The sequence below is a fragment of the Tinamus guttatus genome, unplaced genomic scaffold (genome assembly GCF_059628265.1).
Source record: "Tinamus guttatus ecotype Peru unplaced genomic scaffold, ASM5962826v1 Tinamus_guttatus_pri_ptg000576l, whole genome shotgun sequence".
NCBI classification, from domain to species: domain Eukaryota; kingdom Metazoa; phylum Chordata; class Aves; order Tinamiformes; family Tinamidae; genus Tinamus; species Tinamus guttatus.
In genome coordinates this window covers 537,925-565,141 of record NW_028289110.1, presented here as the reverse complement: position 1 = coordinate 565,141, position 27,217 = coordinate 537,925, and the positions used below count along the sequence as shown (strand labels likewise).

At 39.5% G+C, this 27,217-nt stretch overlaps 3 protein-coding genes across 3 annotated transcripts; 1 reads left to right on the top strand and 2 right to left on the bottom strand.

Moving 5' to 3' along the window:
* Nucleotides 1-422: 422 nt before the first annotated feature.
* Nucleotides 423-11,020, bottom strand: LOC148592514 (membrane-bound transcription factor site-1 protease-like; the record flags this gene model as incomplete). Its single annotated transcript, XM_088534585.1, has 12 exons — nucleotides 10,534-11,020; nucleotides 9,069-9,326; nucleotides 8,481-8,684; nucleotides 8,008-8,118; nucleotides 6,782-6,891; nucleotides 6,255-6,371; nucleotides 5,166-5,233; nucleotides 4,492-4,594; nucleotides 3,556-3,707; nucleotides 2,455-2,616; nucleotides 1,687-1,831; nucleotides 423-611 (listed from the first exon to the last, which is right to left on the bottom strand). Coding segments are annotated over exons 1-12 (1,806 nt in total), but the record flags the coding sequence as incomplete, so codon positions are not given.
* Nucleotides 11,021-14,309: 3,289 nt separating this feature from the next.
* Nucleotides 14,310-19,920, bottom strand: LOC104564341 (hydroxysteroid dehydrogenase-like protein 1). The gene is made up of 5 exons (XM_088534589.1): nucleotides 19,904-19,920; nucleotides 17,828-18,060; nucleotides 16,679-17,124; nucleotides 14,958-15,185; nucleotides 14,310-14,481 (listed from the first exon to the last, which is right to left on the bottom strand). The coding sequence occupies exons 2-5, from the start codon at nucleotides 18,054-18,056 to the stop codon at nucleotides 14,380-14,382; spliced, it is 1,005 nt and encodes a 334-aa protein (XP_088390715.1). The 5' UTR covers nucleotides 18,057-18,060; nucleotides 19,904-19,920; the 3' UTR covers nucleotides 14,310-14,379.
* Nucleotides 19,921-20,115: 195 nt separating this feature from the next.
* Nucleotides 20,116-26,793, top strand: LOC148592513 (dynein axonemal assembly factor 1-like). Its single transcript, XM_088534584.1, has 9 exons — nucleotides 20,116-20,159; nucleotides 20,638-20,842; nucleotides 21,510-21,612; nucleotides 22,502-22,593; nucleotides 23,137-23,358; nucleotides 24,077-24,243; nucleotides 24,470-24,591; nucleotides 25,082-25,296; nucleotides 26,465-26,793. The coding sequence occupies exons 2-9, from the start codon at nucleotides 20,707-20,709 to the stop codon at nucleotides 26,791-26,793; spliced, it is 1,386 nt and encodes a 461-aa protein (XP_088390710.1). The 5' UTR covers nucleotides 20,116-20,159; nucleotides 20,638-20,706.
* The last annotated feature ends 424 nt before the right edge of the window (nucleotides 26,794-27,217 follow it).

The window sequence follows — 27,217 nt, the reverse complement described above, 5'->3', positions numbered from 1 at the left end:
ACCAAGAGATGACTCTGGCTTAAGTCACCATAACTTTTTTCCCCCCTGCACTCGACAGTTTATATCTATGTCCAGAATTTAAAAGTGTTTTAGAACTATGACTTGATTTAAGCACTCAAACCCTTAAAATGTTCTCCAATAAGCATAGTTCCAGAAGAAATAAAAATATTTAAATAAGCTCCATTTCAAAGCATGTTACTTAGAATAAATGAAGTCAGTCTCAGAGATAGATTTCTGAATTCCAAAGTGTATTCCATTCGCAAATTAATCCTGCTGTCAACTATGACACTCTCCATTTTCTTGACCCATATCTAATCTATACTTAAAATGACAGGACTATAACCACTTCCTAAGAAGATGCATTTGTATATCATTAAGCACACTTAATAAAAGTCAGAAAAATCAAAACAAACAGAACTTACATCATTTTCCGCAGGGGATGCTATCGTGATCATAACATGACCTTGAGCAATGCCTTCCCAAGATGCTGCTTTCTTTGCTACTGAGATAGAAATTGCTAAGTATCCAGACCAAGGCCACAGCACGGGGGAATAGGAGAAAGCCACTTCAATATTATCCCCATTTTGTGGGAGATAGGGCTGCCAGTCTGGCTGTGAAATGAAGAACGAGGAATGTTGGTAAAACAGTGTTTGCAATCACTGATTTTCGCATGTGTAGTCCTCCCTCCACAGAAACAACCCCCTAAACTTCTCTGAAGATTATGCCAAATTGCAAAAAGACACCAAAGTTTAAAAGCAAGGTGTTGCACCAGTAAAACAACTTAGTCATGACAGCCTTAATAATCTGGGCTATAGCTTCTCAGCACAGAGCTCTCCAAGAAGGTGACTGAACAGCATATTGTTGAAATGGGCCTAGTTTATTATTCTGGGGTCCTGTGGAAACATTTATTGGAACAAACATTAAGTTCTTTTCAGGAACGAAAAGAACTGTTGCTGATCCAGACTCATATAGATTGTGCCCATTGTGCCTGAGCATTACTCTCAGCTCATGATGTTGGCAAACAGTTTCAAGAGTTTTCAGAGCAAGCTTAAATCTATAAAAGATCTTAGAAGTCACACAACCAGGTTGAATTGCAGATTATTTCGTGGGCCAGAGTCAGTACCTTATTAAACTTGTATTTATTTAACTTGCCATTTAATTTTTGTTGTATTAGTTTCCATATGTTCTATGTAGAATGTTCTACAAAAATAACTAGAATCCTCCTAAGGCAACCAATGTGTTCCACAATACTGCAACAGGAACATATTTTCCTGCAGGCCTTGGTAAGTCAAGGCATTCAGGTCATTCTGACTCATGTAAAAGGCATGTTTTATAATGTCACAATCCCTGGGTGCCCATGTTCCAGACCAAACGACAGGAGAAAGTCTAATCTTTGTTCCAGAAGACCTTAAATACGATCGGAAAAATACAAGAAGTCTCCGAGTGCTTTTTAATCAAAACTCTTACAAAGACAAAACAATACATGTACCTGAAACCAGTCAGCACATTGCTGGAGAAAACGTGAAGGAAGTTTACAACCATAAACCTTACTATTCCAAGTGTGTGTATCTTTCTCTCCCCAGCAAGAAAGCATCGCTGTTGTATTCAATTTATGGCTGATTTATGGTCTTTTCTGGGAAGCATTTAGCAACATTAGTAGTCGAGACTTGGAACAGAGTGTCTTACCTTGTCTACAATTCTCCCAGTGACTCCCATACCATTAAGGATAGTAACATTGACAATGGTTGGCATCCCTCCATAATATATAGGCTGAGAACAATAGGGCCACATGTAGGGACATTCCGTCAAGTCAATATAGCTTGGACTCAAACTGCAGCAGGGTGGAGAGGACAGGATGGGGAGATGTGTTTAAAAAAAAAAAACAAAACAAAAAAGCAAAGACAGTGAATAAGACAAGTACATGACAACATAAATAGCTGATGTATGAAAAAGTTGCACATTAAATACGTTAGCCATGTTTACGCTATCAAGCTCTTAATTTGCTTCCCTAATCTGCACAAGAATCTTCTTTTCCCTGCCCATTTTTTAAATAAATTTGTTTGAAACAATTTATATATTTTCATATAGCAAAAGTATCTTCTCAGCCTAATAAGAACATTCTTATTCTGGTAAGCCTATTTACTTATCTACTTTTCCCTTTTGACCTGCATTATTCACAATATCCAAGAGTTTAAACTGAATCTAGAAGAGAAAGCAAACTTAGGTTTCAGAGGTTCTCCAAAACCTTATCCTGATCTAACTTGAGCATAAAATACCAGACCCTTTCATTGATTTTCCTGTCAAAATTCAAATTTCAGGATTACATAAGATCTCTGCAAGGTCTCTTCATTGCATAAAGACAGATTGCTCAACTAAGTTACACTCATATCACCTCCCGAGAAGAAATACTGCAGATAATAGCATATTAGTTATTAACTAAGGATTAAAATTAACCTGGCTTGTGGTTTATAGCTGTTGAGGATCTGATAAGCTCTCAGAAGATCCAGCTTGCCATGTCCTTGTTCAAACATGTTGACTCCAGGAAGTCTACGTGCTGATGCAATAAGGGCCTGCTTCATACTTGCTGGATTCACTGTTTCACGCTTCTGAACTGTGCTGAAGTGGGAAACATTAGATCACCTTAGGTGGCCTCTATTCTCATCTCTAGCTAGTCGTTTATTTACCATTCTGCCTCAAACAGTTTAATCCATTTGATTGATGAAAAATACAACCAAAAATTAGGCTGGTGTCAGCAACAACCACAGTTCATACTTGCTAAATATTACTTGATTTCTCACAGGAACAGCTAAGGACAAAAAGAGAAAGCGCCAACTTTTATGATACATTTCTCTCCTTACAATGTTTTCCATCACCAGCAATAGTTCTAATCTGAGTTATGTTTTGATATGCTAGACAAAATACTCTGAAAACCAAAGTCTTTGTAGCTGGAAATTTGCAGGACCACATACATCTTCTGGGATATCAGAAGGGATGATGATGACTTAGAATTTTGGCCCTAAATTTTTCAAGCAAAGATTTGTCCAATCCTTAAGCAGAAACAGTCACAAACTCAAAAGTAGGAGAAAGTCCTACTTTCTTTTAAGTTCATCAGTGCACAACAGAAGCCTTATCCAACTGGATAATAACCAAGAAAGCCCTAAATCCTACAAATTTACATATACTTGGAGAGTTATCTGCTGTAGGTGCCTACTTTCAGCAGCTACTCTTCTGCTATGGCACAAGTGACAAAATCGTAGCAACTTAAAATAATTAAAAATATATAAGAAAATATTGTAACACTGTCCTATTTATATTTATATACACACATATATATATGCAATTATTATTCCAAACAGGCCTCACATTTCGCCTAGGAGATTTAGAGTTAGTCAAATAAAGTAACATCTCAGGCAGAAGAATCCCTGATTTCATCCTTCAGTGTTTGTTTTCCTATACCTAAGTGCAATTTATATTTATTTGGTGCATTCCTTTAAGGGTCTCTTATGGTTCAACCTGCATCAATATATTTTTCTGAGATTCCTACTTAAGGCTTACCTTACTAACAATGTAACAGCACCTGCCACCACAGGAGATGCTACACTTGTCCCAGAAAGGGAACGGCATCCACCTTTCATACCAGAACCTCTCACTCCAGAGCCATAAGTAACAATATCAGGCTTCACTCTCCCGTAACCTCCAGGCAGCTCCTGTGAAAGAAGACATATGAATTACTACCCAAATAATTACTGAACATCAGTTACTTCATTTTGGCACCTAAATTAGCTGCCAGCTGAAGTAAAATGGTCAATTACATTAGCGGAGGTTCAGCACCAAGGAATATCGAATAGTAGTAAAGAATCGAACTGCTTATTAACACCTTATCTGCTCAGTATATCAATATACAAAAGGGCTGTCAGCTTCACTGCAGTTTGCTCTAATATCTATGCTACTTATGAAACCACTGACAAAATGACAACCGAGCTGTCAAATGGCTAATGAATGAGATGCAGCACAACACAAAAGGCAGAAAAAAAAAAAAAAACACTGTAGTAGTGCACTTAAGTAAGATCACAAGGCAACCTCCTCTGAGCAGTACCAGTTGTACAGGTGACTGCAAACTGAAAGGAGGGTAGGTAAGGACAATACTACATGTAGCATCTGGATGCTCGCACTAAAGACAGGATAAAAACAGGCCTGCATTTTTAGAGAGATTTGTCCACACTGGAAAGCCCTCACCATGATTCAAAGGTAATGGGCATTTTCACAGACATGAAAAAGAATTCAGAAACTGTTGAGAAATCCCAGAAATAACATTTAAGTTTCTTGTTTCAAAACTTGACATCTTTGATGGAGCCTGCTATCGCATATTAATACATTCGATGCATATTAATGCACAAGATTACCAAAAAATCCCCAACCATCAAAATTATTCTCTTTCCAAAGCCCTTATTTTGTGGGCAAATGTGGCTGGCCATAGTCAAAGCCTCTTACCCAAGTGGTCATTCCCCTAGATGAAAAACGAGCTATATTATCTTCAAAGTCAATGCCACCTACTCCAATCACATCCATCTGGTCAGCAGGGTTATTGAGAGTCCTAAAAGAAGTTGGGAAATAAGACAGGAAGCAAAAATGACCACAATTCTAATGCTATGCAGATAACGGACATGCCACCATTGGATTTTTGTTAGACACTCTAACGCCCACAGAAATAATTATTGCTACTATCCTATATATTCTATTGGTGAAAGCAGCTTTTCAAGCAATAAATTCCACTGCCAAAACACAGATCTTCAAAACACAACCAAATTTTTTAAGGTATTCATTTTAGAAATATGCCATTCAGGCAAGATGCTTCTGTAATCCTTAAACCTGAGATCTGTACCCAGAGAGATCTGCTTCTCCTAGCAGTTGGAAATGCAGCTGTTCTTCTTCAACTGACTTTCCATTATCTGAATGAAATATATTCAGTTGAGTATTTCATAAATATATTAGTGAGGCAAAGGGTAAAGACAATGGAGGAGGAAGTCTAACTTGGGCCTCTTTCAAAAGACAGACTACCTGTCATGGATTACAGCCAGAGGAGGAAGGAAAACTTCCAGGACAGAGTTGCTTCCAAAATAAATATAACATATTTGCCTTTCTGTAAAATAATCCCCGAAACTTACCCATACAAAGGTCCATCGTTGCCAATAGCAGAAACCATGATCACATTGTTAGCCGTCAGTTCCCATACCTACCAAAAATAAAAAAGAATCATTTACAATAAGACTCCACAATCAAAAAAGAGTTTTCTGAACAAACGTGTACTCCATGGAGTCTGATGGCAGCAACTATTAATCCAACCCCTCTGTCTTACTGAAGATTATAAAGTACATCTCAATTCTATATTCTATGCTGAATATTAGGTGACCAGTAATCCTGTTGCAACAGTGGCTCTGCTGACTGTACATAACCAGATTACACTGAAGAGAAACTGCCTGTAACAAAATGCTCTAGGCACCGAAACTCAAATTTCGCAATCTTCTCAAAGATTCTCCTGTGGTTCCTCTAGGAGTACTCTGGGAAGAGTGAAGTCCCTGTCAAACCAAATTTCAATATAATTTTGGTAAGAAAGGGAAATTTTTTATCCTCAAATTCCCTTACCTTTTTTCAGAGAAGATTTTGTCCCTTTTTAAATATAAATTAATTCACTTTGGGCTTCTGAAGGACAGATCAACAGTTCGAGGGACCATGACATTTACAAAGATAAAAACATAATTCCATCTTATCCTGAAATAAATTCGTAATTACATGGCCATATCAACTACTTGTACCTTTTTAACTAGTTATTCTTAAACAATTTGCTGTCAAAATTCATAATACATGTATTTTTACTATGAACTAGATAAACCGTGTAGAAATTTTAAATTAAGTAGAACCTGGGTATCAGCTAAACGACTTCTATTGTGGGCCCACTGAGTTACCTCTTTGTTTGGGAGCAGTACAAACAGCACTCTGTCAAGTTTGTTTATTAGAATACATTCCACTAACTAAAAACCTATCACCAGTACAGGGCTTCTCTCCCATAAAAAATATTCCTAAAAACTACATGTTTTTAGGACACCTGTACATGATTTCTCTCACACAAATGAAACCCCACAAAAGAACCAGAACTTGTCAGCAGCTGTGGCAAATAAGTTGTTCTTATATCCTTGACACAGCTGCATATCTGCCTCAAGAATATAACCACAGAAGCTTTAATTCTCTGTACTAACCTTGTCAACAAAAGGATGATCCATGAAGTCTGGTCCACCAATACTTAGATTCAATACATCTATTTTCTTTAAAATTGCATAATTAAAAGCATCCAGAAACCAAGATGTATAGGAGACCTGCATAAGAAAAGGGGAAACAAAAGCTGTCATTTAAAAGCCGGGGACTCCATGATGATACAGACCTCAGAGACAGAAGAAACACCACAGAAAAAGCACAAAACCAACAATTATTTCCAACGTTTCTAATGCTCGATATATCGAAATAACAGCTGCACCTCTATATTGATCAGACTTTTACACATTATTTCTGAAGAATATACTGGACTGGGAAACTCCAGGACATTGTACAATAATTAACTGTCTTCTCTCTTTCAAATACAAAGGTGTATTGTTCTCACTTATCAAACACCATGTCAAAATGTACACTCACAAAGAAAAGGATTAATCTGTATTAAGTGACTGTATTGACTCTATTAAACTGTATTGATCTAGACAGGCAGAATTTAAAACACTTTTAAAATAGCCACCTGATTATTGGTGAACACTCTGAAAATGTGCAGTTCTGCATTTGGAGCAAATCCCTGGCATTCTCGCATGCTGGCTATTACACCTGCTACAAAAGTTCCATGGCCTAAACCTGTCACAAGCAGAGAGAGATAACAAAATAAGACATTATAATTCAAAACATTTCATTGTTAATGATTTAATGCAATAAAAACACATCTAACATAACATACATTCTCATTCTTTATAGTCTGTTCAGTCCTACAGGTGAGGCAAAGAGCCATATTAAGCAATAATTAAAGAGCAAATGCAAGTCACAAGCCCAAATGTATTTTTATGTAAACTCCTCACAAGCTTTGTTATCCTGACCATAACTAAAGAGTAAAAAATAGGACCAGAAAACACTTTTTCCTTCATCTATATAGAAAAGAAAAAAAGTTAAGCCTTTGCTTTACAAGATTAGCCACAATATATTTACGTGCTCAAAATCTGTCTATGTAGTAGAAAGCGATACCAAAAACAGGCAGTGTAATGCAATAAATTCTAGATGATAAAAGTATGCAAGTGCATTGAGCAAGATACACATACACACTGAACTGTAAATGCATTAAATGTCAAATGACTCACTGACCTGGACTGTATTAAGTTAATAATCTGTAAAAGTATAAAGTCAAAGCAAATCAGGATCAACACAAGAAAGAGGAACACAAACAGAGTGTAGAAAATGAAAAGTTCTGTGGGCATACACCTGCCTAGCATTTGTTGATGAAAATTATATAAATTAGAGATAAACTTCCAGAAAGCCACCAAAACTCGCTAGCTACTGGACTTCACAATAAAGCAAAATATTCTCTCTCATATTTATGAAAATACAAATGAACTGTGTAAGAGCAGAATACAAAAAGGAATGGTAAAGAAACGACTACCACCTCTCACCTCTTGCTACTTTCATACTGCATTTATGGCTGCATGTTTTCTTGTCCTGACACTATTCAAAAGGTGATGAAACACCACACCTGATTCAAAAGGGATTCACTCCACACCTTCTTGGAGCCTTAATATTATTTGCTGATTGTCATAGGAATACAAAGCACTCAGAATGGTGCAAAATTAGGATTAAAATCTCCAGATATACAGCTTCAACGCCTGTTAACAGATGTGCTACCACAGTAGCAGCAACTTTACAATGCAAAAAAAGCACTCACACCAGTTTCAGGAACAATGTAATCAACACTACACAGTAACCTACCGTCATCCAAGGTTCTCTCATTAGTCCAGTTTGTTCTCTCCTTTACATTTTTGAAATGTGGATGTTTTTCACTTAGTCCAGTGTCAAAAACTGCTACTCTCACCCCAGCACCTGTAATAGAAAAGTATTAGTTTTTCTCTTTCAGCTTCATTGCAAATTTATTCTGCCATAATAATGAAATTTTTTTATGCATAATGCACTAGACAGTCCACAAATCCATATATTCTAGATCTTTAACATACTCCACTGCAAAAACTCAGCCATGGAGTATAAATAAGATTTATTTTGCTTAAATCCAATGTACACACACAGGCACAAAGGTGCTCTGTAAGAATACAAAGCATCTCTAAACAAAGTAATTCTCATCCTTCCTGGAGATGTCACTCAGTATAAGATCAATACCGACAAAGACAGTTCACACATCCTTATATTGCATTTGTTTTCCAAAAGGTAACTGTTCCAAGGCAACATACCTGTGTAACCCATTTGCCAGAGGACATCTGCCTGCAAGGTTTGAGCTACCTGGCGTGGTATAGCTCTCAGCAATCGCCTGCTTGAATGTCGACCCGTTGCATGCCAGAAACCAGAACCTAAAGAAAGACTTGCTCTTCTCAAGGGACGAGATGACTGCCATTTCTGAGTCCATCTGGTCTCATTGCAGTGCACTGTAGGATCAGCTGTGTATAATCAGAATACAGAAAACAGCATGAGGAAATGAGGAAAAACAGGATTTTATCTTTATGCAAATATACAGATCATCCTGCTACCTTAAAGCAAAAATTTTAGACAAGCAAGCACCCACTACCTCCAGAAATACTGATATCAGGAAAAAAATCAATGAAAAAAAACAATTTTATGTGCTAAGGGATATAGTTGCCCATAGTGTCTGGCAAGCAACTGCTGCTGCTTTCCTAAACAAACAGAAAAAAGAGTAGATTTCTATGAGTTAAAGAAAACTCACAAGGCACTGCTGCCTTCTCATTTATGTAAGGCTGAGTGTCTTAATATTCAACATATTTTTCCAGAATGGATCTGATGCAACCACAGAGAAAATTACTTACACTCTGAATATTTGAGAGACCGGAAGACCTTCCGCTGAGGTGTTACTCGCTTGATGTTTGGATGATCTTCCAGGGTCAGTACTCCATCTTTCTGTTTCTCATTGATTTGAATCACCTCAAAATCACTAGGATAGTCACTGGCTGGGTTGTTGCGAGGTATGATCCTCCAGTTCTCAATATCACTGCTTTTTAGTGCACTTGAAATAAATTTACTTCTAGCTTTAGCTGTGAAGTATCCATTAAAAGCCACAATGTACTCTGTAAGAAGAACACAACTCTTCAGAACTGATCCTTGAACAGCTTCCTAATGTATTCCCATCAAAAGGATCTGAATACTTCTATCTTCCAAACGAAAATATTTAATAAAGGAACTAACGTAACCTGGGTTTACTAATTTTGCCAATTTGGAGGAAAAGCTCTAAGGACATGAATTTTAAAACACAGTATCATGCCTGTAAAAAAAGCTCAGTCTTGTAATATCAAAACTTAGGTTTGAACAGTATTTGGATAAAAACAAACAGCTATTTCTATGCATTTTTCCAATTTATTTCTGCACTAAGTTTCTTTTTGGATCATGAAACACCCAAACCATGGTAAAGACCTTTGAACAGATGGAAGAATTGTAAACAACCTGAAAAGGTAAAACAACGAAGTGTGCAGAGCACAGTGAAAGAGAGAACCAAATTACAGTTACATCCAACCATACAGACAACTGTCTTCAATATATATGGTATATATTTAATATATACAGACAACTGTCTTCAATTAGCAACAGCAAATTATTGACACTATCTACGACACAGAGAACTCAGCTGGCCCCAACAGTCCTTTATCTGGATAAATAACTTGTGGGTAGATCTCATCCCCAGCACACACCACATTCACCCCAATGAGCTTTTGGTTAACTATGCACAAAAACACGGTCACTGATTTTCTGCCTGTAGGCAGAAGGAAAACTATGATTACTTGAGAAAAAAAAAAAAAGATGCAGAGTTAAGGCATAAACTGAGGACAACTAAGATGTTGACTTCTAAGACCGAGTCAGATAAGCTAGGATACAACGTGAACCTAAGGTTTGAACTGTTAGCACAGAAATAGATATAAAAAGCCTCCGCACACCTTTCCAGAACCTCTTGTTTTTTTAAGAGTTATATAACAAACTATATGAACCTACCGTTCACCTTTCTACCACATCCCTTTGGCATTCATATATTAACCCATCTGAAGCTATTTCTGTCTGTTAATCACTTCAGCATCCTCCTTATTCCCCCCATCTTTCCTTTCTTGTTTTGAGAATCCTGGTTCCAGTTAAACTGAGAAATTTGGGGAGGAAATCTATTTGAATACAGAGAATTAGCAGAGGATTCTCTGGCTATAGACTCTTCAAATATTACATTCACACAAACACCACAGATGAGTAACATGCACTTGAACTTCATATGTATTTTTATCAATTCTTTATTACCATGCTCCACGACTGTCGAAGTGAATTCCACTTTCAAGGTAAGGCGAGAACATCCAGGACATATGTGAGCCTCATGAGAGGAATTTCCTAGTCTGGTACCAAGGTGTTTTTTGCCACAGAGTAAAATTACAACCAGAACAAACCAGATGTTTGCAAACCTCATGGTCATAGAAGAAAATGGCTTCATTTCAAAAATTCCATATATTCAAATCACTCGTTTCTTCTTTGTAAATTAGTTCATTTTTGTTTCAGCAAAGGTTGCTTCCACTGTGCTGTTCAACTGTATATTCTTAAAGCTGTGTCCAAAATAAGTAGAGATTTCATGGTCTTTTGAGGTAAAGCCTAATAAACAGGCTCATTTCTTTCTACGCTTTTTCTCCATTTTGCGTTAAAGGATTCGTCACTCAGGATGCAGTAACTGAGTCCTGTACTCCATTTCTGCTCGAAAAGTTAACCCACCAGAACACTTAGCAAAGCTGTTCACATGCTAACCTGTAAGGCAAGGCAGTAAACAAAATGATCAGATTCATCCTTCTGTAGATGCATAACCTGAAAATCACACCCCAAAAAGTATGTTCTGCAGCTACAATCAGAAAAAAACAGAAGTTGCTCATGTTTCATTTTGTAATTTTTCAAGAATGCTCTTAAGTCTCTTCCTTGTTTGCGCAAGAGCACCCGTGTATTGGGGTGCTGATAGAACAGACAACTGTGACAAACTCTCTGACCCTTGGTGCAAGGGGAGAAAACAAAAACACATTCAGAGTTCAATGCAAACAAAAAATAAAGAGCAAAAAAAAATTAGCATGACAAAAATGTCTACATTCACTTGAAAATGATTTTTTAAAAGCAGAACCATGTTGAAAAATACTACTACTGCTGTAAGCAATTTTACACAAGGGGAATTAGGTTCTAACTCTACTCCAGGCACTAGCAAAAATACTACCAGAAATATTACATGGAGGAAACTTTCAGTTCCTGTGTTTGAAGAGGAAGATCAGAATGAAAAATTCTTTCAAAATGTCTTGAGGAGGAACATGGGTTACCACTATGTGGATCCCTGAGAAAACAAGGGCATGGCTTACAAAAGCTATAATATGAAATTAAAAAAATGCGCTGCTGTTTTCCACAAAGAGGAAGCCTTCATCCCTTGCCCTGAAGCAGCAGGATTCAATAAAAGTTGCTATGCTGGTGTTTTTGAAACCCCAAAAACTAAATGGGCCATTAAAAAACAAGGGAAGAAGAACATTCTTCTCTGGGTGCTGTGGCAATTATAATAATATATTTATTATAATTAATATTAGAAATAGTAAATGTTATAATTATTATTAATAATTATAATAATTATACATTTCTGCAGGGAGTAGAACAGCCAGCAAAAGTTGTATTAGGCACTTTACCCTATTTAAAGGGAATGCTGACCACACAACACACACACACACACACACACAAAATAAAATGAGGCTGTGTGTGCCAGCTGTCACCTCGCTTTTATTGAGGCTTATTTAGCTCTCTCAAGTGTTTCTTAGTGACAGCAAAGTAATTCTCCTTTCCTGGAGATTTCCAGCACGACGACAGAGTGCAAAGTGCTGGGAATTACAAAGTTTTCTCTTAGTTCTAAGCTGAACACGGCAACAACAGGTGGTCGAGCTCTTATCACCTCACAGACCGGGGTCTATTAAGGCAATAAAACTAAAAACACGCTAATACTGAAAGCAGATAACGATGACAGGGATTATAAAGTAAAAGGATACACGGTCCTGAAACCCGGCGGGTGCCAAGCGCCGGGACAGCTTTATTCGGCTCCATCGAATAAACACACCAAGGTGCCGGCAGGCGCGAGCCCGGGGAAGGCCCCGAGCTGAGGGGCTGCGCGGGAGCCCCGGGCACGGCGATGCGCCTGCTGCGGAGCGGGCAGCTGTTGCGGAGCAGGCCGCTGTCCGCCCGCCCGCCGGACCGGAGGGCTGAGCGCTCCCCTCCCCGCTCCCCCCCGCTCCGCCCGTCGCACTCACCGGGCCGCCGCCACCGCCCCCAGGCCCGCCGCCGCGGCCGCCATTTTGTGCAGTGTTTACCGGCGCCGTCTCGCGAGAGCGCGGTGCGCGTGCGCACTGCGCCCCGCCGCCTGGGCGCACACGCCCGGCGGCCGCTGCGCCCTCCCTGCGGCTCCGTGAGGGGCCGGGGCGTAACCCGCGCCGTTACCGGCGGAAGAAACAGCGAGGCGCAAAAAACCGCACGCTAAAACACTGCCGTGCTACACTGCTAGCGAAACGGGCCCGCTGCCGCGACGGTACTGCCGCCAAGGACGCCCGGAGGGGAATTATCCTCAGAAAGGGGCGAACAGAGCTGGGTCGCTCTCAGAAAAGCGAGGCTCGAGGCTACGGGCTCCCTCACGAGAGCGCCGTGATCCCGAAGGCTGGGGACAGTTTCAGTCTATTCAGTCTAATCATCTAAATTTTTAATAGCTCCTGTTAAGATGCCAAGTGCTACCTCTCAGAATTTTATAAAAAGGTTGCATAGAAATAATTATATATTAAGGTACAAAACCCAATCCCATGAAAAATTTCTGGGGGGCAATGATACACGTGCAGAATTTAACATCACCAGGGCAACGTTCTTGTGGAGGAGCTACAGGAAAGCCACTTCGCAATCACAAGTGCAGTGTTTAGGGAAAAAGCACACAGTTCCTCCCAGCTCTGGGTGCAGGGATTTTAATGAACAAGGGATAGAAATTTACTGACCTAACCCACCCTGTCGCTGTCATACAATACAGCGCCACAATGAATGGTGGAATAGCAGAAAGGGGAAGGATACTTCGATCCACAGAGCCATGGATAGCAGCTATACAGTTAGTGTGGAGGGTTTCAATACAGGAGGAGAACTAATGATTCCCTGATAAAATAGAAAAGGATGAAGAATAACTATTCACATAGTAATTACAAATATACAGAAGAGACCTAAAGCTCTGACTTCCAGAGATTTAGTCTGCAACTCATGCGTGGTATCAGATGATCACATGAATATATATAATATAAACAATATATTATTAGGTATATCTATACATAAAAGCATCAAAATCTTGAAGCACCAAGACTTTTAATAACTTTTTTATTCTCTTAGGAAAGACAATCGGTTTATTTAAACCAAAAGATTAAGTTAATTGTTATTCTTCTTCAGCTAATCTGTTTCTACAGTCTTTACTCAATGCTCCAGACATGTCTCAGATTGCTGAAGGAGTATTTAAAGCATGATCAAGAGCATTCATGCTTGGAATATGGAAGCAAACAAATATATCTCCAAATTGCTTTACAGCTCTGTATGACTTTTTCAGTCATTTTAACAACTTTCTATACACCTGAATTTCGAGAAGTACCTTAAATTAACATCATTCAAAAAAGCAAAACAAGAACAACAAAACCAAAAAGACTAAACTTGTACATTTGAAGCATACGAACATTTACAGTCTAAAGACCAGAAAAGTTCACTAAGTTGTATGTTATAGAAACTTATCAGTTAACTGGGATTGCTCTTTTTAAGCAGCATGATTTTGGATCTCTCTGGGGCCCATTTTTGAAAGGCTTGGAGAAATCTTGAATCCTGTTGATTTAATTTGAAATCATTTAGGATGATTCAAGAGACATTCATGATCAGAATTACAACTCTACATGTTCTTGTCCAAATTCATTAAAGACAAGGTGTACCAAGATTTTCCTCAACAAGACCAGCTGTTTGTCCTAGATGAAAACAGTGGAACTATTTAATACAAATAAACAAGCAAAATGTAGTCTTCACTAAATTCAGAGTACTCTAAACAGTCTTGCAGCACTCAGATCACTTCTCATCTGGATATTCCTACTTCAGTTTGCTTGTTAAAGCTTCTTTGCGTACAATTCTGGCCAAAAACTTCGCGCCCCATGCCCAGATCCACTCGGGTAGGTGTTCACCCAGTGTGAACTGTGGAGACAGGCAGGGAGACGAGAAGAGAGAAGGAGGAAAGGGAAGATTAGTATTTTTTGATTAAATCAAACAAATTACCACTAAAGCACTGAAACATGTATGAGATATAAACTAAGATTCAACAAAATGCATCTTCTCTTCAAAAATACACAATGAAATGCAGGCCTGATCAGCAACATTACCTCCCCCTCCCCCCCCCACCCCAAAAAAGTGTGCTTTTGAATAAAAACCCATTTGCTACTTTTGCTGTGGATTTCCAGTAGAAAGCAGATTCTCTCTCATCTTTAAAAACAGTATGCCCAAGCATAATTTACTAAAGTGAAATAAGTAAACATGGGGCAATGCTGTTAAGTCTTTTGCTATGTACTGTATTTTTTTTTCAAAATATTTCCACAGTTCCTGTCTTGACTTCTAAGAAAGTAAATCTCTTACTTCTACTGGCTAACACAAAAGATTCTAATGAATTCTTTTACCTGCATTGCATGCTTCCAGTAACCAGTAGTCCTTTTGGACAGGCCAAGAGTAGAAACTGCTTGACTCGCATATTCTTCGGCAGAAGGAAAAAAGAAAGATCTTTTTGATCCAACACTACCGCGCGGTACCATTTTTGTAGCAACTACGAATGGAGTTAAACTCTGGATGAAGATTCCTTTTGAGGAATACTCGTAATGTAGTGCTCTACTGAAATAGTCCAAGTAGGCCTAGGGAAACAAAAGCAAAATAGCTGCCTCAGTTTTGTGCTTATAACAGTTAAGTCTCAGTGCAGAGTTTTTTCAAAACTACAGCAAAGTTTTGGCATATGCATGGGCATAGGCCAAATATATATATATATACACACACACATACGCACATATATACACACACACACACACACAGTATTTCTATTTGTTGACATTTGTTTGCAAGAACCTTGCAGTATTTCAGTAACTTACAGGAAAAGGTAATAACTTCCCTCTCTGATGTGCATTTATCAAAAAAACAAATCTGGCAATTTCTGGTTAAAAACACTATGGAAACATTAGTTTCACCCAAAACAAAGAACTTCTTTAGCTTGGGGACTATACAGAGGGTGCTCAAAGGCTAACTATGCCTACCACTGTCAAAAGGACAACAGGAAGTAAAATATGTTAAAGAACTGGACAAGTGAATTTCATGTTCAAATGGTCCTCTCCAGAAACCGGACTAGTTACTTGCTGGGACTACCTTGGGCAAAAACCAACAAGAATCAAAAGAAAGAAGCCCAAACCAACCACTTCAAACATTTTACACAACTAGCCCACAAGAAAGCTTAGAATGCCATAGTGCTTGTTGAGAGGCCATGCTTTAAGCCAGATTGCTGACCGAGGATTTAAATTAATGATGGTAAGAAAAAAATAGTAGGCTTTGGATTTTGTTTTATTTCATTCAGGCCACTTATCTGATGTGGTCTGAGTGCAGTTGTAGATGCACTTTGCGTAACCAAGAGAAAGATGCTCTGCAGAGAGAGCGGGAGTTCTTTTTAAGCCAGTTTCAACACTTAAAAAAAAATATCTTCAAGGAGTTATACTCTGGGGTAACACAGTTGCTGTTGCTTCAGGCAAAAGGAAGAGCTCACAAGAACCACAGGAGAAACAGGGCTGTTAGAAGGAACTTTGTATACAAGCCCAATTGCTTTTGAAGATTCAGCAGCAAATCATCCAACGTGTCTGCATCCCCACACACATACAGGCTTCCAGCATCATCCAACTGTCCCAGCCTATTCACTACTGCCCCACTCTCCTCAGGAAGAATAATTATGGGAAAAAAGTCCTTTTCACTACTTCCCAAACATGGCTCAGGTAATGATTATTGCCTTTTGTCCCACTCAGTGTGCACCAATTGCCCCAATCTCACAGACAAAGCTGCCTTTTTGCAGCACTTACCACAGCAGTGGCTGAACCATAAGCGTAGCCCCTCTTGCTACCAAACACTAATCTGTAAGTATGTTGAGACATCTCTGCACAGCACAGATGGGGAATAGAGATAAGAAATTCCTGTTACTGTGATAAAGCAGTATGCTGACTGCATAATACACTGGCATTTGGTAAGTCCCTAGAAAAGTTTCAATTATTTTGATATTCCCATTGAACACGTTTTAGGGAAGAAAAAAAAAAATCCAGAAAACCCATAGCTCTACTCTTCAACATATACCATTAAACATCACACTCCAACTTACTTTAGAGGCTCCATACACTGTCAGCATTGGTGTTGGTTGGCAACAGGATGCAGAAGACACATTCACAATTGCCCCCTTTTTCTTCTCTAACATGCCTGGCAGCACAATATGGACCATCATGTTAGCAGAAGCAATATTAATATTCATCATGTCCCACAGCAAATCCTCTGTCATGTTGGTAAAGTAGTCCGGATAGGTATAAAACAATCCTACATTATTCACCAAAATTCCAATTTCTCTGTCCTTCAGGCCCTCCTTAATGGGGAGGTAAACCTCACGCCCCTTGCTGAAGTCAGCTACTATGAAATCTGTTTCCACTTTGTAGGTTTCAGCTATGCTTCGAGATACAGCCTCCAGCTTCTCCTTGCTGCGGCTGATTAAGATGATGTTGACACCTCGCCTGGCCAGCTCTTCAGCATATGCTTTCCCAATGCCATCTGTGCTACCTGGAATAGAAAATTGCAAAGATTAGAGCAAGCCTCGTCTTCTGTTTCTACAGTTCTTTTAATTACAGTTTTACTGCCTTCTCTGAAGCGGACACCACCCTGAACATACTGATCTTAAAACCTGAGGACAGCTGAGGACAACACTGAGGACAACACCGTCAGCAAGAACCTTCTGCAACGCCCTCTCGAGAGACTTAAACATTTCAATGACAACAGCAGAGCACTTACAGTAGAAGTTTAACAAACAAGAAGGATGTCAGAGATGCAAACTTAAACATTGCTCAGAATTCAGCACCCGCACAAATGCCATAGTGCTCCCAGGTGCATCTCTATGTACTTTTGCTGTGTATTCTTATGCTTGCCCATATGCGTTTTGGGTGTACCTTACAATTTTAGGGAAAAGCTGTAGCAGACAATCACTACAGTGAGCTTAACTGTCTTCTAGATGACAGTCGTTCAAATTAAATTGCATTCATTCTGCAGCTGCAGCCTGAGTTAATACAAATCCCAGCTTGTGACATAAACTTACCCAGCAAAGTAAGATAATGACTTTTACAGAACTTCCAAATTCTGGTAAGAGGTTTCTTCATGCGTGATTGGTAGGGAAGAGAGATTAATAACCCATTTCAGGAGTCAGATTAACTCTTCCTTGAAGATACATGTTATGTAAACATAAGTAAATATACTTGCTTGAGTCACTTACCAGTTACTACAGCCCACTTTCCATAGCGCTTGACAAGATCAATCTCGCCAACCACCTTTGGAAGGAAATGGAGCCGGAGGAGACTGTAGCTGTTCAAAGCAAAACTGATGAACTTCCTAGCCGTGTACCAAGCTCCAATGATCGCTAGGGCCTCGATGTAAAAATTGCAGGTACGGCCGATCTCCCTGTACAAGAGGGAGAAACGATCCACCGCAGCCATGGCAATCATAAGCCTAGACAGAAGAGGGGAGGGCATTTAGGGAGGCAATTACAACCTTCTTTCCAACCATATCAACTTGTCATATTACATGATTACAGAATAAATGACCTTGGAGATTCTACATATGTTACAATCCATCCAAAAATGTATAGTACCACCTCGATGGCAAAAAACAAACAAAGTAATCCAAGCTTAAGAAGGTTGCCTGGAATTATCTCCTACTATTATTTTTCTTGTCTCTTAGAAAAGGTGTATGTTTGACCCAAACATGCAGTGCTAAAATATATAAATAACTACCTCTTTCTCAAGGTTAAAATCATATGGATAAGAAGGCATGTGCAGTGATAAATTGTGCTGCAAGAAGAATGACTTAATTAAAAATAATAATTAAAGAATAAAAAGCTGCAAAAAGCTGGTTATGGCAAAATAATATGACACATTAGCACTTCAGGCAAAAAGCTTTGGCAGCAACGAGGTCTCACTAATTACTGGTTGTTAAATATCTTGACTACTTCACACTCTTTGTAAAGGAGGACAAATTATTCCTACCAAGATTGCAACTTTAAATCCTTCTGTTTCACCAGATCGTCTCTCTTTATATAGCCTCTATCTCTTTAGGCTTCAAATCAACTCTCTCCTAAGCTACTGAACAGCATTCCTGACAGTAGAGGAAAATAGTGTAATCTCTGTCATCATCTTCAAGGATTTAGCTATGTTGCTCAACTCCAATATTGTAAATAAAACAATTCAAGCCTAAGCAGAAAAGGGAAATGCAATAGTTGAATGTTAATTTTCCATAATTTATCTTATCTACAAAATAGGCTGGGGTAACCGGAGGGAGAGAGCTCAAAGTACAAGAAACAAGAGACTCTTTGAAGCACAGAAAGTAATGAGACAATAAAATCATAAAGATCAACGTGTAATTTTAGTCCTTAGAGTCATTATAAACTGCTAATAATTTCTTAACTAGTGCTCTGCATCTGAAAATACTGTGTACCCAAACTTTCAGGTCATCTATGATACCTTGACCAGGGGCCACTGCCACTGAAAGAACACACAAGATTAGTATAAATAAAATAGCCACATAGTGAAGAGGGCAGATGCAATCAGGGTGTGAAGCAGCACAGTAGAAATAACCAGCTCCACCATTTAACACTACAGTTGTGAAAACTTGCAGAATATCAACCACAGAACATCACTGTTCCTCCAAGTGTAGTAAGCATCCAAGTTTATTAGCTGAATTATCAGACTATTATCAAATAGAGACAAACCTCACAGAGCAATCACGTTCTCACGGCAGACAGGTGGCATTTTGCAAGCACAAATGAGGGCTCCACTGACACCCCACACCACCCACCCTGGCCTTTCCGGGCAGACTCAAACTCAAAACGGGATATGTGGACTCGCTTTGCTCCTCTACTCGCTGTACTTATCCCTGGGCCTTCAGCCCTGGGCACACAAGCAGCTTCCTCACACGTCCCTGCGTGGATAACAGGAGACCGTTGCGGGCGATACCCCCATGCAGCCGGGATATCCTCTCCCCTTCCCACCTTTCTCCTTCCTTCTCCCACCCCACCCGCTTCCTGGCGCAGACACCTCCCCGCAGGGAGCTTCCCAACCTCGCAAACGGCGGGAATTTTACAACTAAAAACCAAACCAAACAACAACAACAACAAAAAAAAAAAAAAAAAAAAAAAACACCCCCTCACAAGAAAAAGCTGTCGCCGCCGTCTCCCCTCGAGCAAACGCTCGGGAGACGACGCGCCGTTTCCCTCGGACGAGGCGTCACGGTCTCCCCGCGCTCCCCTCGGTCTCAACCCCGCCACCCGCACAACGGCTAACGCTCCCCGCGGTACCGAACCGGCCCGGAGCAGCCCCGGAACAGGACGGCGGAACCACCGTACCCGCAAGCCGTCCACGCCGCCGCCAGCCGCGCCCGCGCCTCAGCGCCGCGAGAGCGGCCGCGGGGGCTTGTGGGCCGCGCGCGGCGTCGCCATGGCGACCGCGGCCGTTAGCGGCCGTTAGCGGCGCGTCTCCGCCCGCCGCGTTTTGCATCTCTCGCTGCCTGGGACGGAGCAGAAGCGGCCCCGGCTCCCCTGCGGCCGGGCCCAGGTTTGCACCGCGCTGCGGGGCCGTAGCCATGCCCGGAGCACCCTGGCTCTGCCTTGTGGGACCGGGGACTTTCCTTTCGCTTAGCATGGGCTAAACCAAAATAACAGTAGGGGAGAGACATAAAAGCGCCACCGTCCTCTACCCCGATAGGAGAATAAAACTCCTCCTGGCAGCTCTCCTTCCTTCCAGTGCCAGCAGAATAGGGTGCCCCGTTGCCCAAGAGCAGCCTGTGACGGAGGCTGCAGCCTCTGCGTGCCTGTTTTGAAGGGAACAACTTGGTCTGCCCCATGGAGTTTATCACACTCCTTTCCATTAGGAGTGTGGTCACAGAAAGGCTAAGTTTCCCTCTCTCCCACTTTATGGTCTTCATAATGGCTAGGCCCAGCCTCCTAGCTCCACTCAGGCTTCATAATTTACCAATACCAGTGTCTTCACCTGTGTTTACCTGTATACCTTGTATTTACCTGTACACCTTTAGGCATTCTGCCTGGAGGTCGGGCCGTGTGTCACATACTGACCCACGCTGGTCTAGATCACACAGCCTGCCATGCAGCCGCAGTGCGGAGCCCCTGATGGAGGCCTTGGAGAGGAGGCTCCCCTGCAAGGGGCATCAGGAGAGGCTCTGAATGGCACCAAAAATGAAGCTACCCAAACAGAAAATGTAGAGAGTCCTGGGGAAACAGGTAAGCTCTTCCAGCTGCCTAGCTAGGCAAATATTGTGAATATTTAACAATATATTTTTGTGTGCATATTCTGTAGTTTACCAATGTAAGAGCTGGAATTCAAATCTTTTTTTTTTTTTTCACTTTTTCTAAGTGTCAGAACTGCAGGTACAAGTAGAAGGTGCAGAGAAAGAATCTGAAGAGAAAATTATGGAAGATGTAATTAATCAAAAGCAGCCTGAAGACATTTTGAATGAGTATAGCACTGGAGACACCATAAGAGTGCAAAATGGTAAACTTGTAGAAGACAAGTCTAGTAGTAGTAGACTACAAACATCTGCAATTTTCAACATAATGCAGATAAGCCATTACATGCAAAATTAGCAATCATGAACCTCAAATTATCAGTATTTGAATGTGATGTATAAAAGGTGTCCAAATCTGCATGAACTTTGGTACCAGTACCTTATTGCCACTATATATTATAATAATCCTTCTTAAGATGAATGGATACTGCTCCTCAGAATTGACTTGCAGAACTAAACAAGAAATGCATTATTGCAGTATTTATATCTTATTTTACTAAGTTTACCTTAGAAAAAATTATCAGTTTCATTTCAATAAAAATGTCAGTAAAAATCTTGGTTAGAACACTTTTTTTTTTTTTTTCTTGAAATGTATATTCAAGTGTCCGGAACACATCAACAGAATGAACAAAAACCAGATGGTGATCACAAATCAGTAACCAGCTCATTCAGTCAAAAGAAAGAAGAAAAGGATGGCTGTATAAGGTAATTTATTGGCTATTGATGTTTATTTAAATCCAGGCATCATTCCTCCTTCAAAAACCCCACTCTGGGTTTTGCTGTCCATTTCACTGCATTTCACTGGCATCTGCAGCTTCCAACCTCTATGGCCAACATCAACCACTGTAGGCAACTGGCCCAAATTCTTTCCCCTTGGAGCCTCTGCTATTTCATTCTGTAGGTTTTTGCTCACTGCCTCTTGCTGAGTCCCTCACCCCTGCACTGCACATCTGCAGCGCTCAGCTTCACTGATTAGTCTTTTCTGGCTTCTCACTTGCATAAATCCTCAAAGGGATGGAGCTGAATATTAAGCAGTTACCACTGAACAGGTGTTGTTTATGTTCCTCCTGTGGCATTCCCAACCTATCACAGTTCAGTATTTTGTATTTCTGCGTGATATTTCAGAGTCAGTGTTTCATTAAAATGTTAGGTTGATAGCTACTGATTTTCTAGACTGAGATCCTCATTCTGTGTGGGTGTTGTGTGGTCTCTGTGCCACCGAAGGTTCCGCATCAAAACAGCAAGAAATGGAGGGAACAATAGGAGAGGAAGGAACAAGAACCTACGAAAGGATCATTCTTCTGTTATCCAGGGAGATAAACTCTCTAATTCCATACCTACTTTCCAACTTGCTCCCCTCTCTCTATATATATAGGCGTAGGAAGAGCCTTGTAACACATTTTAAACATAGAAATGGAAACCATTCTAAGAAAATCTACAGCTTGCTTAGTTTGCATATAGTCTTGAAATCTGTAGATTTTCTCTTATATAAAAGAACCATTAATTATGTTGTATTGAACTCTGAATAAAAGAAGATTTCAGAGTGCACTGAGATACATTTTTAGTTTATTTCTGCTTCCCTTTATTATTTCAGAATGACAAAAAAGGTCCTGCGAGACATCTGTAAGCAGCAGAAATTGTACTTGACCCCATCCTTAAATGATACACTTTACTTGCATTATAAAGGTAAGATAGCCTCTGTGTCTTAAAATACTGATCTGGATCACGTTTGGAGGAAAATATGTGTTCTTCATTTTTAAATGTGTTTGTGTAAGTAATCTATTTTCCACCTTAGGAACTTTTTGGACAGTAAAAATAAATATGGTCAGGAAGAAGGCCATAAACACTAAATACATATGAGATTCTGTGGTACTAACGAAGGATAAAACACTTGATAGAATGAATGTGGGTCATTGCCTTGTGGTTGGTGAGCAGTTTTCTGAAAGATACAATTAGCTTGTTCACTACAGCTTAAAACTGTTACAAATAAATAGGACATGTTAAACCTACTTTCTACATTTGGTCTTGGTTTTGCTATTTTCTCCACATGTTATTATTTATCATTTTAAAGAACCTACATGTTTCTCATGTGATGTTGTCATCAACTTGAACCCAAGCCTTCTCACCAAGTGTACCAGCAACACTGGTTTAATGGAAATGACTCTTCCAAACACTGATGTTCAGCAAATGCAGTATTATCTAAAGACATTTTACATTTTTTCTCTGCAGGTTTTGACCGTCTGGAGAATCTTGAAGAATATACAGGATTGAAGTGCTTATGGCTGGAATGCAATGGCTTAGCAAAAATTGAGAATTTGGAAGCTTTGACAGAGTTGCGCTGTCTCTACTTGCAACTGAATTTAATTAATAGAATTGAAAACCTGGAAGCCTTACAAAAGCTGGATTCCCTCAATATTAGTAACAACTATATCAAGACCATTGAGAATCTCTGTAAGAATTGTTGATGCGACATTTAACGTAAAACACACCCATTTTCCTAACCTTTGACTGTTTTTAGTGGCAATAGTTTTCAGGGATATTTTTAAAATACATGTTAAATTCTTGTACAGTATCTCATCCCAAAGACCACAAGGCTTCTCTTGAAGTCAAACCTATATACTTTCCACTTGGAACAGAGGAAAAAATGGAAAAGATGTAATAATTTCTCACACATGGATACCTCAAACAATTAAGTTTTTCCACGCTTCTTAATACTGCCTCAGTACTTACCTGTGTTGCAGACATGCTGACAATCCAGTTTTTGCTATTTACAATTAGGATTGCCTTTGGCAGTTGCAGACATGATTACCAAATCTCTTACGTCTATGAAAGGATTTATCCCATCTTCAGCAGAAAATAAAAAATAATTTCTGTATATAAGCAGTAACTTGAAAAAGATACTCTTGCTTTTGTACAAACTCACTTGTTTGAAACTTGAGTTAAAATGCCCAGCCATCCTAAAACAACCATTTTTCTAGTGGAGGTGAAAACAGCTTTGAAGGAATAGCCAATAAATATATGTGGCAGATTCAACAAATGTATAGAAAACTCCCCACAATTCAGTATTAAACAGTGATGTTGAAAATATATTTTTCTGCTTTCTGCAGAAAATCCTTTGTGAAGGATTGACTTTTACCTTCCCTTTAATTGTACTGTTCTTGTCTGACAGCTTGCCTGAAAGTCCTGCACACTCTGCAGATTGCACACAATAAATTACAAACAGTGGAAGACATACAGCACTTGCAAGAATGTCCAAGTATTTGTGTCCTCGATCTTTCCCACAACTACCTAGATGATCCAAATATTATATCTGTTTTGGAGGCCATGCCTAATTTGGTAAGCAGAGTGTAGCTGAGGGTTTGTCATTTTTATGAGTCAACATCCTATTAAATGGTTTTACCAGTATCATCTGCTGGGTCTGCGACCCAAAACAAATTTTATTAAAATAGCTTCATCTGTGATTGTAGATGGATAGTTTATTTATTTGTTTTTGAAGTGATAGTGCATATCTAAATAGGTGGGGTTTATTTTTCCACTCAAAATGTTTCTTTTGCTTTTCTAGTGTGTGCTTAATCTCATGGGAAATCAAGTGATAAAGAAAATTGCTAATTATAGAAAAACACTTACTGTTCGACTAAAACAGCTAACATATCTGGATGACAGACCAGTTTTCCCAAAAGATAGGTAAGAAACAGAGACATCTTCTTTAGAGAGCAATAAAGCTCAAATGCAACAATCAATATTTTCAAAGGAAGACTAACCACTATAATTTATTGAGGGAAAGTGATTTTGAGTACACTAGTATTATACTACAGAGATCTGCATTCAACATAAGAAAAAACACATTTTTTCAATAAAATTAATTATTGAACAAGTATTTTACATAAAGTCTGTATAGCAGAGACAAATTATAATCTCAGCTGAGACTGAACAGATGCCTGGGAAAGCAGAGCCAAGATCAGCACTTCTCATGGATCTGCTTTTGCAATTATTAGCATTTGCATATCTTTGCTTTGTTTCATTGTAATTACACGTGCAAGATAAATGTGGTCCAGTTGCTTAAGGGATTGTCAGTGCTGCCTTTCTTTTCTGTTGCAAGATTTCCAAATTTCTCTTTCATTATGAACGTGAGCTTTTAAACCTACTTACGGTGGTTTCTTTTGTTTTTCATTAGAGCCTGTGCAGAAGCCTGGGCGATTGGAGGGCTTGAAGCTGAGAAAGCAGAAAGGGAAAAATGGGAAACCAGAGAGAGGAAAAAAATCCAAGATAGTGTCAATGCTTTAGCAAGAATCAGGAGAAAGGCAGAGGAAAAGAAAAGACAAAAGTATATGGAAGAAAGAGATGCAAGTGCAAAGCATGAAAACAGAGCTGTAAAGGAGCCCCGAGGAGGTTGGTTGTTAGTATTTTGGGAGAAAGTTGTGTTTGTGACTGCTTCAGTTTGAATATTTAAAACTAGTTAATAGTTCTCAAATGCTCGTAAGCAGGATGATGGAATTTTTTTAATATACTTAATTTTTTTTCTGAACTTGAAAAGCTTTTAAACAAACATCACCTTTCTCACTGACAAACAGACAAACAAACAAAAAAAAAACTAAACACTTTCTGTCTCAGCTTTTTAAGCCATTGTGTTTTACCTCAGAGCAACCAAACCTGATCACACAAGCCAAGAACCCAAATCTGTACGTGGTCAAGTACTAAAAGACTTACATCCCTGGGCAAGGCAATAACAGTCCCAACAGTCACTCAGAGAAGGAAACAGCCAGAGACACCACAGGAGCAGTATTTACCCTAGATACAGCTTGGGCCTGGCCTGAGTATGAGCTCTAGGGAGACCCAGGGATAACTGCCTTGCCAGTTCACATCCAGGTACCTCTGCACTGCTACATTCACTCACAGGTAACAACTTGAGGCCATCCACAGCATTGATAATGCAGGCAGTATGAGGAAGACTTTTAAGGACCTCCTTCACTTATTGCCATTCCTCATGCCACAGATTCTCCTGTCACATTATTCAAGATGGCATAAATTCATGAACAAAAATAGTCCCCAGCCCAGCTTTCTGTAAGAGCATGTGTTTCAAGATCAGCAAGACAGAAGCCAAATAAGAAGGGGTTACAGTGCAGAGGAGGATTCATTTGATAATTTTTGTGGTTTTACAGTCTCTGAAATGTAATTGAATAACAAGTAAAACTTGTTCTGTGAACTAGTAGCTTGCGTAAGGGAGAGAATAACTTCAGTAGACTTGTCACAGATTCATCAAAATGCTCAAGCATGTATTTAAGTGTAGACACTTGGGCATCTTCCCAAAGTGAACGGCTCAAAGGTAACTGTGGATACTGGACTACTTCAGTGCGTTCCTAGAGGAGGCTTTTCCTGGGGAATTCTTTATGACATGGAAAATCCTCAACGTGGCTGCAATTGATACATGAATGACTGTTCAAGCAGAGGCTTTCGATGTACATTTTAGGCCAAACTTTTAAGACTGAAATTACAGTCGCAGTGTCTAGAATGAAAACTGGCCAGTTAACTCAGTAATTTTAAATAACTTCTTCTGTAGGAGCATCTGCAAGTTCAGATGAGAGTGATGGAACTTCTAATGCATCAGAACTATCAGATGTATCAGAAGAAGCAGAAACTCAACAGAAGATTGAGCAATCTGTAAATGAAAGGTTTGATGCTTACGATGAAGCAGTAACGCTGCCCTCAGACACAGAAGATTACACAGATTTCCCCTCTGCATATATTCCTGCTAAAATTAAAGAGGATGCACTAGGATCAAATTCATACAACTGCTCAAACTTCAGCAGCAAGGCAAACGGTAATGTGCACAGTGAAGAATCAAACCAAGCAGAGGAAATACAGATGATGAGCCAAACTCTGTCTTAGCGTAGCTGCCTTAGTGGTTTTGTGCTGTTAAAAATAGAATGCTTTTTGATGTTTATATATGAAATACATTATTAAATATATATATTAATGTATGCAGTATAAGATAGATATGATAGAAAGGAAAGCTCTGAATTTAGCTGTGAATTCTGTGACACTAATTAGGTCCATGGCAATTAGGTTCTGCAGTGCTTTCATGGCAACATGCAAAGTCATGTGTTCAGTTAGTTCTCTGTTCCAAGGAATTTCTTATTCTGTAGATTTGCCAGGAGGGAAGATGGTTCCTGAAGTGGATGACTGTGTTGAAAAAGAACAAATCAAACTGGGGACACCAGAGAAACTTCTTCTTGACGTATGTATTAGATTCAGATTTTGAGAAGTTTGTATTTGGATATGGCCAACTCCCAAATGCATTCTTGTAACATTC